Here is a 12687-nt window from a genome sequence, read left to right on the forward strand (position 1 = left end):
GGAGTAAACACTGATCTAAGTAAAATATTACCTGCCTGTTCAATCCCTCACTAAAATCTCTTTGTCACAGAACCAAAGCAACACTGAATTGAGATGATCTGACTATAGCATCATCAGATGGTTTCAAGAGTAAAACACCAAAGAGCTATTAACAATGTCTCCTGCTTCTAAGGAATATTATAGGGCACTGGTTACCTTTATGAAGGCCTAAACCAGAAGATGCAAAGCCCCAGCCAGGGAAAGCCTGAGCTGACCAAACAGCTTTCTCAATTCAACTGGGAATCTGCCTTTTACTTTCTGCCATAATAAACATCCATTTTGATCACTTCCCTCCCCAATGCCAGGTAACTTCTATAATTCTAGCAGTATCAGTTCTCCCACTACAACATAAATACTCTCTTCAAAGCTACATGTCATGAACAATGGTCTCTATCTTCTCAGTAAGGCTTCCAATTTTAGCTGTCCACATTTCTCCCTTGGGAAATTTGGTAACTGAAGTCCTTGATTGGTTACTGGAAGAATGTCCCCCTTGGGATTTATGTATCCTAATCTCAAAGAGCAAACCTCTAGAAGGCAGGGGTCAAGGGTCAGGGCTACTTCTAGCATCACAGAGGCAATTAACATGTTATATGGCTCCTTACTACTTGTCCATATCTACAGCCTCTTGATGACACGTCTCTTCTGTAGTTTAACAAACCAAGCAATTTTTCTGTCTTTTTAGACACAAAAATGTGGTTGAAGAAAATTCAGAAAGCAGTGTTGTGACTGACATAACCAGAAAATTAACTACCATGGTAGAAGACAAAGATAATAAATTAAGAGAGAGATTCAAGATGGCGGATCACTAGCAGCTCGGGATTGTAGCTCTCAGTGAAAGTGCAGAGAACGAGAGGAAGCCACACTTTCAGATGAATTTTTGTTGCTCACGGACCAGGAGATTCCCAACAGAGGAGCCCCATGGGTCGCCAGTGTGACTCTTGTGGCCAACGCAGCAGTTCTTGGTGCAGAGTGACTGGGACTGGGTCCCCTTTTGGCCGATGTTGTTTGGAGCTCCGGAAAGCCGGAGATTCCCGGGCAGAAAAGCACCATCAATCTTAACGCTGCTGTTTTAGCCGGCGCAGTGGATTGCTCAGATTTCGGCGCTGGGAATCAATAAGTTGGACGTTCACTCAGAGACCTAATTTGAAAGTTGGTAATCATAAAGACGACAGGTGGATAAATTTACAATGATGGGAAGAAACCAGCGTAAAAGGCTGAGAATACCCAAAATCAGAATGCCTCTCCCTCTACAGGGGATCACAGTTCTTCATCAGCAACGGAACAAGGCCTGATGGAGAACAAGTGCATTCCATTAACAGAAGTAGGCTTCAGAAGGTGGATGATAAGAAACTTCTGTGAATTAAAAGAACTTGTTCTAACCCAATGCAAAGAAACTAAGAACTTTGAAAAAAGGTTTGAGGAAATCTTAAGGAGAATAGACAATTTAGAGAGGAATATAAGTGAATTAATGGAGCTGAAAACCACAACACGCGAACTTCGCGAAGCATGCACAAGTTTTAACAGCCGAATTGATCAAGCAGAAGAAAGGATATCAGAGGTTGAAGACCAACTCAATGAAATAAAACAAAAGTCAAGATTAGAGAAAAAAGGATAAAAAGGAATGAGCAAAGTCTCCAAGAAATATGGGACTATGTGAAAAGACCTAATCTACGTTTGATAGGTGTACCTGAATGTGACGGAGAGAATGAATCCAAGTTGGAAAATACTCTTCAGGATATTATTCAGGAAAACTTTCCCAACCTAGTAAGGCAGGAGAATATTCAACTCCAGGCAATACAGAGAACACCACAAAGATATTTCTCAAGAAGACCAACCCCAAGGCACATAATCGTCAGATTCATTAGGGTTGAAATGAAGGAGAAAATACTAAGAGCAGTCAGAGAGAAAGGTCAGGTTACCCACAAAGTGAAGCCTATCAGACTTACAGCAGATCTCTCAGCAGAAACCCTACAAGCCAGAAAAGAGTGGGGGCCAATATTCAATATCCTTAAAGAAAAGAACTTTCAACCCAGAATTTCATATCCAGCCAAACTAAGCTTCACAAGCGAAGGAAAAATAAAATCTTTTGCAAACAAGCAAGTCCTTAGAGACTTCACCATCACCAGGCCTGCTTTACAAGAGCTTCTGAAAGAAGCACTACACATATAAAGGAACAACCAGTATCAGCCTTTCCAAAAATATATCAAAAAGTGAATAGCATTAACATAATGAAGAACTTACATCAACTAATGGGCAAAACAGCCAGTTAGCATCAAATGGCAGTATTAAACTCATATATATTATTAACTGGATAAAAAGGCAAAACCCATTGGTATGCTGTATCCAGACCCATCTCATATGCAACGATACACAAAGACTCAAATCAAAGGGACAGAGGAAGATTTACCAACCAAACGGAGAGCAAAAATAAATAAATAAATAAATAAAAAGCAGGAGTTGCAATTCTCACCTCTGATAAAATAGACTTTAAAGCAACAAAGATCAAAAGAGGAAAAGAAGGACATTACATAATGGTAAAAGGATCAATGCAACAAGAGCTAACCATCCTAAATATACATACACCCAATACAGGAGCACCCAGATACATAAGACAAGTTCTTAATGACTTATAAAGAGACTTAGCCTCCCACACAATAATAGTGGGAGACTGTAACATCACATTGTCAATATTAGACTGATCAATGAGATAGAAAATTAACAAGGACATCCAGCACTTGAACTCAGACCCGGAACAAGTCAACTTAATAAACATTTATAGAACTCTCCACTTCAAATACACAAAACACACATTCTTACCAGTACCATATCACACCTATTCCAAAAGTGACTACATAATTGCAAGTAAATCACTCCTCAATAATTGCATAGCATTTCATAGGTTTAAATGAAATATTGGTTGGCTGCTTGTTTGTTATTTTCTTCCCTTATTCCTTCCTGTCTCCATTGTTAAGCACAATTATTGGCATAAAAGAGGTTTTCAATTCCCATTTTTAGACTGCATTCTAGCCTGGGCAATAAAGCAATACTCCCATTCTCTCTCCTTCTTTCTCTTTCTTTTTCTTCCTCTTCTTCATTCTTCTTTTTTTCTTTTTCAAAAAAAAAATAAATTAAGAGAAATCTAAGTTTAGTTCAGAATCTAATTATTAGGAATAATAAGCCTTGAACCACAGACTAGACATTCTATTAAGTGACCAAATGACACAAAGCATTTTGTTAGAGCTATCCCATTTAAAAGAAAAAAAAACAAGGCTGGTACAGTGGCTCACGCCTGCAATCCCAGCACTTTGGGAGGCCAAGGCAGGCAGATCACTTGAGGCCAAGAGTTCGAGACCAGCCTGGTCAACATGGTGAAACCTTGTCTCTGCTACAAATACAAATATAAGCTCAGCATGGCAGTGCATGCCTGTAGTCCCAGCTACTCAGGAGGCTGAGGTATGAGAATCGCTTGAACCTGGGAGGCAGAGGTTGCAATGAGCCGAGATCACGCCATTGCACTCAATCCTGGGTGACAGGGCGAGACTCTGTTGAAAGAAATGGAAAGAAGGAAAGGAGGGAAGGAAAGGAAGGAAAGAAAAGAAACAGAGAAAAGAAAGAAGGGAGGAAGGAAAGGAAAGAAAGAAAAGAAAAAGAAAAAAGGAAGGCAGGCAGGCAGAGAGAGAGAGAGGGAGGGAGGCAAAAAGGAGAAAGGAAAGAAAGAAACAAAATAAGACCCCATACAGGAAATAGAAGATAGCATGTGTTTCCAGAGAGAAAATATGAAACACCGCCATGGAACAGCCAGTCAGTTCCATTATCAACAGAGGTTTGTATTACCCTAGTAATGTTTAAAAAAAAAAAAAAAAAAAAAAGCAAAAGCCAGGCGCGGTGGCTCACGCCTGTAATCCCAGCACTTTGGGAGGCCAAGACAGGCGGATCACGAGGTCAGGAGTTCGAGACCATCCTGACCAACATGGTGAAACCCTGTCTCTACTAAAAATACAAAAATCAGCTGGGCTGAGGCAGGAGAATCGCTTGAACCCAGGAGGTAGAGGTTGCAGTGAGCTGATATCATGCCCCTGCACTCCAGCCTCGCAACAGAGCAAGACTTCATCTAAAAACAAAAAAAAAAAAATTAGCTGGGCAGGTGGCACATGCCTGTAGTCCCAACTACTTGGGAGGCTGAGGTGGGAAGATCGCTTGAGCCCAGGAGGTTGAGGCTGCAGTGAGCTGTGTTCTCCACTGCACTCCAGCCTGAGTGACAAAATAAGACCCTGTCTCAAAAAATAATAATAATAATAAAATTGTTGCCAGATGCTTATTCCATGCTTAGCTTCCCATACCATCTCCTTAAGCATCAACCATGCAGGTAAAGACAACAACCTAAGGAATGATGAGTTAATAAGGAAGAAACCTGGATCTCTGGCTCACCCTGTAGAATAGAGCTGCCCAGCTAACCTAAAGCAGCAGCCATCCTGATAGGTAAGAAGGAAACACAGTCTACCTTACTGAAGCCATTGGGAGCTCTTAACTTAAACATCAGCTTCACCTTTAACTTATATATTAAGGAATTAATAAAACATATTCATTCTCTTAGGCTTGGTAGTTCATATATCCACTCAATTTTTTTTAAGTTTCTCATTGTTCTAAAGGAAACAGATAAACTTAATCCACGGCTTTCTTGTAGATTTCAATGGCCTTGTCCAAGTTTCCCTCCAGCAAGTGGATCTTCCCCAGCATTATATAAGTCAGATCATGCCTATTAAGATTCGTGCAATTGTTCTTGTGCCTCACAAGTTTGACAAAGTAAACAAACCACTACCACTGAAAAAACTATAGCTTTATATGGCTAATGTAAAGACAGCTGCTGCTGTATTGACAAAGGAACATCACATTTCAGCGAATAGCCCCTACTACCCAAAGACTAAAACATACTAAGACTGTCCTTGTTGAAAAGACAGCTGGCAACATGGGATAACTGCTTCTTAATCTTTCTGAATGTTTTCTGCCTGATATTCACACCTATGACTCATACTTTGTAAGTCAAGAGACATCATATATAGTACAGTGTACAGTGCTACACTAAACTAAATTCCAGCTGTAATACTGACCAAGTGTACAACCTCCCGTATGGTAGGCCCCAATTTTCCCAACAATGTGATGATAAATGAATAAATAGATTGTTCTCAGTTATTCACCCAAGAAATATTCACTGAGTGCTTGCTACTCTAGGTGCTAGATATATTTGAGTTAATAAAACCGACTCCTTGCTCTGGAGGAGCTTACCTCCTAATAAACAAAAGGGCTTTGTTTAGTCATTCACTGATTCAACAAGTATTTATGTAAGTGCCAGGTATTTTCCTAGCCTGTTAGCTATACAGTAAAATCTACATATATTTCTTCTCAGTACAGGTCCAAGCAAAGACTAATATTTCTTCTCCTCCCCTGACTCAGAATATTCCTGTGAATAGAAATGTGCCTGTTTGAAATTGTCTCTGAAGAGAAAAATCTCCTAACCAAGTATAACTTTTATACCCCAATTGCTAAAGGGCATATTTTTTTACGCCAGTGTGGGACAGATTAAGTTACACTAGTCTGCAAATTGACACAAACTAAACATTGTCAAATGGGCACTAACCAATTCAGATTCTCAGTCCTGGTGGCATTGCAGAAAGGAGAATAAAACTTCATAACCACTAAGTGTGAGCTCTATGAAGGACACTACCCAACGCTCCCATCACTAAGTTTTGGAGCTCTCAGTAATTTTGTCTCTTCCTCAATTACAATATATACTTTTTCTTACCTGAATATCAAGGTAAGTTCAAATTGTTTTCTCTGATATAGGAGCCTACGGCTTAATCACAGTGAAATATAAACTATCATCATAGAAAACAACTAAAAAATTTAAACAGAAAACTCAGAAATCAGATCTACTTAAAATTTAAAATTTATTTTCAATGACCCCAAAAACTAAAATCAGTTGCTGTCAGGGCATGAGATTACTCACATGCTCATTATTACACCTTTAAGACTTAGGAGTCCACTTTCTGATATTTATGTTTTATTAAGCATCTGTTTCTTTACTGGGAAATTAAACCGGAGGTAGAGGAAACGAAGAAAGGAGAAAAACTGCCATTCCCTTGTATTTCTAGAACTTTCCATGCCCATGTTCTTATTCAAAGCAGAAAACAACAGATGAATAATGACAAGTGAGAATTAAAACAGAAATAAATGTATAAAGGTATTTTCAATTTTCAGTTCCAAAAAAACTCTGCAAGCATCAGGGATAATACAAAATGAGTAATGTAACTCTATAATAACAAGTGCACCCTCAGTGAAATCCATCAACACTTGGATAAATTACCTTGCTGAACTGCTTCAGATCAATATAGCAAGCTCCTAGGTTATGGCTGATCTCCTAGGCATATTTAAAAAAAAAAAGGAAAACAACTTTGTGTAATTCCACAGTAAGTATTAGAGTGAAACAACAGACATCTAGAGATTATTGTTCCACAAGGTTTAAACTTTAAACTATGCATTACAGTCAGCTTTTTATTAGAGTTCATACTTAAATATATTTAATCATTAAAAATGAGTTCCTCAATAAAAAAATATGGATTATAAGAAATAAAAGCAAAATAAACAGGTGATCTTCCTGGATCTATGGGGTACCCTGGAGCACATACCCAGCCCATCCCCATATCTTTTTTCTCTAAGAGTTGCCCATCACTCATACCCTTTTCACTTTCTCAAGAGAGAAGCTGAAAGCCCCCTGAGAGGACTGCTATCCACCACATTTTTGCCCTTAAGGCAAGACAGTTGGATAGTGACACCTGACTCATTTGAAGTCCTTTCCCTAGGAATCTGGAATTGGAAGAGAGCTAGTTAGTTGCAAGTACTAAATTTACTAGGTGATGTGGACTTGAGGACTGACAGTACCACCTGGAATCCACTATGATGGAATACATGTAATTGGAGTCATCTGCAGAAGCCTAGAGCCGAGATGGAAAAACTATGGTTCATGGGCCAAATCCATTCCCTGCCCTTTTTTATAAGTACAGATTCTTTGGAACACAGACACAACCACGTTTTTGTATGGCTCATTTGCATTAGAACTGCAGAGTTAAGTCGTTGGAACAGAGTCTGTATGAAGCCGTACAAATTAAAATATTTATTAACTGGCCCTTCACAAAAACAGCGTGCCAACTTTTGATCTACAGAAAGAAAAGATGAAGCAAAAAAGGCAGAGTAGATACCTTGGCTGCTGAAGCATTCCAGTTATTCTTCACTAAAAGTCCAACCTGCATCTCTTGATACTGTTTAATGGACTCTCAAATTCATTTACAATAAACGTCCCTTGATTTAAGGTAGCTTTGGAGAAGGAGAAAGCAAGGGTGAGGCAAATGCTCTTGGGAAACACCGCAAGAACTAGCCTATTAGTAGTGGAGATGTGGCCCTGTCTGAGGAAACATGGACTCCCAGGCTCAGAGGTAACAACTGATTTAATGTTTTCCAAGTCTCCTAAAATAGTAACAACAAAACAGCAACCACTGATTGAGCACCTACTAACATCAAGCTTTATGCCAGATGTTTTCATGTTACTTTAATTTTCAGCAAACCTGCAACATTGTTATAATTATTCCAGTTTTACAGATAAGGAAATTGAAGCTCACAGAGGTTGAGTACATTACCTAACTTAACACAGTTACAAAGTACCAACAGTGAGATTTTTTTTTTTTTTTACTTTTAGGGAGAACTACATTTTAGGGAGAATTTCAATCATATATAAGTTGCAGATAGAGTCATCATGTACTTATCACCCTGTCCCGACAACCATCCAATCCACACCCCATGTGCTCCCCACTACTTTTGTAAGCAACTACCAGATAGCCCAACATTTTATCCACAAATATTTCCATATGTATTTCTAAAAGATAAGGCCTTTTTAACCTACCTACATTATTATACTTGAAAAAAATTAGTGACTGCTTAATATTAGATATTCAATTAGGTTCAAATTTCCAATTATCTCACAAATGTCTCACATTTTAAAATTGTTTTTATTCAATCACGACTCAAATCATGTCCATATTACAAAGCACTGGTATTTTTAACTCAGGCCTCCTTCCAAAACTTGCATACTTTCAACTTTGCCATGCTGTAAGAATGCATACATGGAGAGACAAGGCAGAAATAAAGCCTTTCTTGTCTTTTAAATGTCCTGCTCTGCAGTAGGAATTGTCAAAGTAAGTAAATAAACAGATGTCCTGAAGGCTAACCTCTGATCTTTTAAAATGTTTGACATAGATATTTGAGAAGGTAGCAATATACCTTTAACAAAATGACAGCAAAGGAAATTTGCAAAGGGCAACGGAACAAATCAGAGCAAATCCTACCTTTCAGGAGGTAAGGGAATCCAATAAGGCATTTGGTACAATGGAAAGATCAGTCTTTTTTTTTTTTTTTTTTGAGATGGAGTTTCACTCTTGTTGCCCAGGCTGGAGTACAATGGCGCGATCTCAGTTTACTGCAACCTCTGCCTTCCGGGTTCAAGTGATTCTCCTGCCTCAGCCTCCCAAAGTGCTAGGATTACAGGTGTGAGCCACAGTGCCCCAGCCAAGATCACAGTCTTAAGTTGAGGAATCTTAGATCATCCTAGATCATAGGCCTGAATTCCAGTTCTGGCTCAGCAACTAACTACCTCACTGTAGAAACTTCCTATCATTCAGCAAGACACTCCATCATCCAAAGCCTTAGCTTCCTCACTTGTCAATGGAGGAAATTTTCCCTGCTTAACAGACCTGTTCCAAAAGTAAAATAAGATAATTACCATTCTCCTATTGTGGCAAGACTGTGAAATACCCTGATGAGTCTGCAAAAGTAGGGCTACACGGTATCCTTTTTTTTTTTTTTTTTTTTAAAGACAGGGTCTTGCTCTGCTTCCCAGGCTGAAGTGCAGTGATGCAACCACAGTTCACTGTAGCCTCAACCTCCTGGGCTAAAGTGATCTTCTCACCTCAGCCTCTAGAATAGCTGGGACTACAAGTGCACATGACCACTAATTTTTTTTTTCTTTTCTGGAGACTGGGTCTCTACGTTGCCTAGGCTGGTCTCAGACTCCTGGGCTCAAGTGATCCTCCCGCCTCAGCATCCAAAAGTGCTGGGATTACAGGTGTGAGTTATCATGCTTCAGCTACTACAAGGTTTTCTACAAGTACTTATGAAATATGTAGGGTAGAGAAAGGCCTGTTAATAAAACTAAAATGAAAAATCATTAAAAATTTTTAAAAAGAAAAGAAAAATGCCATGATGGGGAAAATTTGGAAGAAAAATTTCAAAATTTTTTTAAAAAAAGGCCTGGTGCAGTGGTTCACACCTATAATTCCAGCACTTTGGGAGGCCGAAGTGGTGGATCACAATGTTAGGAGTTTGAGACCAGCCTGACCAACATGGTGAAACCCTGTGTCTATTAAAAATACAAAAATTAGTCAGGGCATGGTGGCGTGTGCCTGTATTCCTAGCTACTCAGGAGGCTGAGGCAGGAGAATCTCTTGATCCCAGGAGGCGGAGGTTGCAGTGAGCCAAGATTATGACACTGCACTCCAGCCTGGGTGACAGAGGGAAACACTGTCTCAAAAAGAAAAAAGAGAATGGCTGTTCTGTGAATGACCACATCTACTAGTAACAATAGGATGGTTATCCCAAGTGAGTCAGTAATACCGAATTAGCTCTTTTAATCAACTGGACAGGTTAAGAAACACGTTCTATTCCCCCTGTGACCCTGAGCTTGCCTGTTTTACCTCTTCCCTATCTCCCTCTATGGCTTATCTTCTGCTCAGTCCTTCAAAACTGGTTTTTGATGGCTTGCACCTGTAATCCCAGCACTCTGGGAGGTGGAAACAGGAGGATCACTTGAGGCCAGGAGTTTGAGACCAGCCTAGGCAACATAATGAGACCTCATCTTCACAAAATAAATTTAGCCAGGTGAGGTGGCACGTACCTGTAGTCCCAGCTACTCAGGAAGCAGAGGCAGGAGAATCACTTGAGCCCAGCATTTGGAGGTTACAGTAAGCTATGATCACCCCATTGTACTCCAGCCTAGGCAATCTTATCTCTTAAAAAAAAAAAAAAAAAGTTTAGAAAGTAAAAAACTGCTAGCACCCAGGGATGTTCCAGGGATTCTTGGTGGGTCCTGGCTCCTCACTGGCCTGTGTGGTGACTGTTTGTGGTGCTGGCCACCCCATGGTCCTGGCCCCCAAACACAGTGCAGGGCTTCCTCCCTGCATTACAGCATTAACTTTTCCTGCGCTGTCTCAAAAAAAAAAAAGTAAAACACTTTTTTCCAGGGTTCCACCCTCCGCTAATTGCAGGGTAATGTCATCCAAGCTAATGGTTTCAATTACCACCTTTATGTTGTTGACTCCAGAATGTAGATCTCTCCTCCATACACTTGAGTTTCAGATTTCTATATCCAACCATACTGGACACATCTCGATTTAGATATCCCCACACAACCTAAAACTTATCATGTCAAAATTCTTCCAAAAGACAGGAGTTAACTGATTTCTTACCATCACCTTCTTCCAAAACTTGCTTCTCTTCCTTCCCATATTTCCTATTCTAGTTGATTATCTTAAAATCCACCAGTCTGTCTTTGCATCTCCAGGGAATAGAGCAGTGGTTGGCATATAGCAGACATACTCATTTTTTTTAAAACCCACATGTATAAAAAGTATATGAATTTTTCTTTATCTGTAGCTTCAAGCTGGCTATTAACTATAACATACTTCATAGCATAAAGACTCTCAATCTTCAGACATACAGAAGAAAAGTGACTGACAAATTGAACACACTTCAAAAATAATAGTGCCCCATAAGAAATGCAAAGGAAATCCATGTTAATTCTCTGTACCAATAAATCAAGTCCTTCACTCATAGATATGAACGTCTCTCTAAGAATCATCAAATACTTGAAAAACACCAACAGCAAAAAATAGAACCAAAATGAAGAAAGGAAGAAAAAAGATAATTCTGGGAAGCAAAACAGAACTTTAACAATCAGAGATATTGGAAAGGCTATGACAAAAATAAAAGACAAAATTTTTGGAAATTAAAAATACAATAAAAGGAAATGAAACAAAAAATATTGGATGGATAGGCTATATAACAAAATACAAATAGCTGAAAACAAAAATGTTGATCTGGAAGATAAGACTGAATAAATGTCCTGAATGTACAATAAAAAACAAGGAGGGCTAGGCACAGTGGCTCACGCCTATAATCCCAGCACTTTGGGAGGCCAAGGCAAGTGGATCGCCTGAGGTCAGGAGCTAGAGACCAGCCTGGTCAACATGGTGAAACCCCATCTCTACTAAAAATACAAAAATTAGCTGGGTGTGGTGGCAGGTGCCTGCAATCCCAGCTACACAGAAGGCTGAGGCAGCGGAATCACTTGATGCTAGGAGAGAGAGGTTGCAGTAAGCTGAGATTGTGCCACTGCACTACTCCAGCCTAGGCGACAAGAGTAAGCATCTGTCAAAAAAAAAAAAAAAAAAAAAAAGACAAGGAGGTAGAAAATGAGAGGCAAGTTAAGAGTTGTGGAGAATAGTTCAAGAACATGTCTCATAGAGAATGGAAAACAGTGTGGCAGATGCTGCCAGTTACCTACCTGCTACCTATTCTTCTCTTTTTCCTTACTAACAGAACCCTAATTTTGTTTAGAGTGGCAATATGACCAGACTAAAACTATATTTACCAGCCTTCCTTATAGAAAGAGAGCTGATATAAGTGGAAGTCTGTGGTGAACTTCTGGTAAAGTTGTGCTTTCCCAATATAGGCTCTGTCCTTTTCTCCTTGTTGCTTTCTCTTTCTCCCTTCCTAGAATGCAAATGTGATGTTAGATGCAGCATTCTTCCTGTAACCATGAGGAAAAACTCGCAGCCTTGACATCCTAGGACCACCAAATCAATGCCAGTAACTACTTACCTAAGCACCTTGTTTCATGAGAATTAAAAAATAAACCCCTAATTTGTAAAGCCAATGTTTAGTCAAATTTTCTGTTGCAGTTACACACAATCCCCAGTTGATACAAAGAGAAGGGGAGGGGAAAAATAAATAACTACTCAAAGACCCTGATCCAAAGAAAGAGCCAACTGAATGTCACACAGATGGGGATGGGAAAAAGTGTCTAGATGCCTATTGCTGACATTTTGGAACTCCAATGATGAAAAAAATACCCAAAGCTTCTAGGGGTCATCAACAAAAATCAGATTGGTAAGATACTGCTCATCAGCAAACTGTTAGAAAATCATGCAGTAATGCCTGCCAAGTTATGAAGAAATATGGTTTTTGGTCCTATACTTAGACAAATCATGAATCGAGTATGAGGATAAAATCAAGACCTTTTTGGAATGTAAGAATTCAGAAATAATAAGACACTCATGATAAATGGAACCATCAGCATGTTTACTAACAAGAAAGAACTGAGGGCTGGGCACAGTGGCTCATGCCTGTAATCCTAGCACTTTGGGAGGCTGAGTCGGGTGGATTGCCTCAGCTCAGGAGTTCGAGATCAGCCTGGGCAACATGGTGAAACCCCCTCTTTACTAAAATACAAAAAAATTAGCCAGGCATGGCAGGGTGTGCCTGTAA

The 12687-nt window shown here is 39.5% G+C and overlaps 1 protein-coding gene across 5 annotated transcripts in view; it reads right to left on the reverse strand.

The window, feature by feature from the left end:
* Window positions 1-12687, reverse strand: part of LOC105723016 (ubiquitin-conjugating enzyme E2 Q2-like) — a 152335-nt gene that overhangs the window by 93164 nt on the left and 46484 nt on the right. The window contains exons 1-2 of one of the 5 annotated variants that reach the window (XM_064367711.1): window positions 7293-8303; window positions 6401-6454 (exon numbers count right to left, since the gene is read on the reverse strand). The exons of the other annotated variants lie outside the window; for them this stretch is intronic. Coding sequence (XP_064223781.1) covers window positions 6401-6454; window positions 7293-7343 — 105 coding nt within the window. The 5' untranslated portion in view covers window positions 7344-8303. Of the gene's footprint in view, window positions 1-6400; window positions 6455-7292; window positions 8304-12687 lie in introns of those variants that run through there. 5 annotated transcript variants of the gene reach the window in all.

The sequence above is a fragment of the Aotus nancymaae genome, unplaced genomic scaffold (assembly GCF_030222135.1).
Source record: "Aotus nancymaae isolate 86718 unplaced genomic scaffold, 86718_ANA_hifiasm-v0.15.2.pri h1tg000073l, whole genome shotgun sequence".
Taxonomy (NCBI): domain Eukaryota; kingdom Metazoa; phylum Chordata; class Mammalia; order Primates; family Aotidae; genus Aotus; species Aotus nancymaae.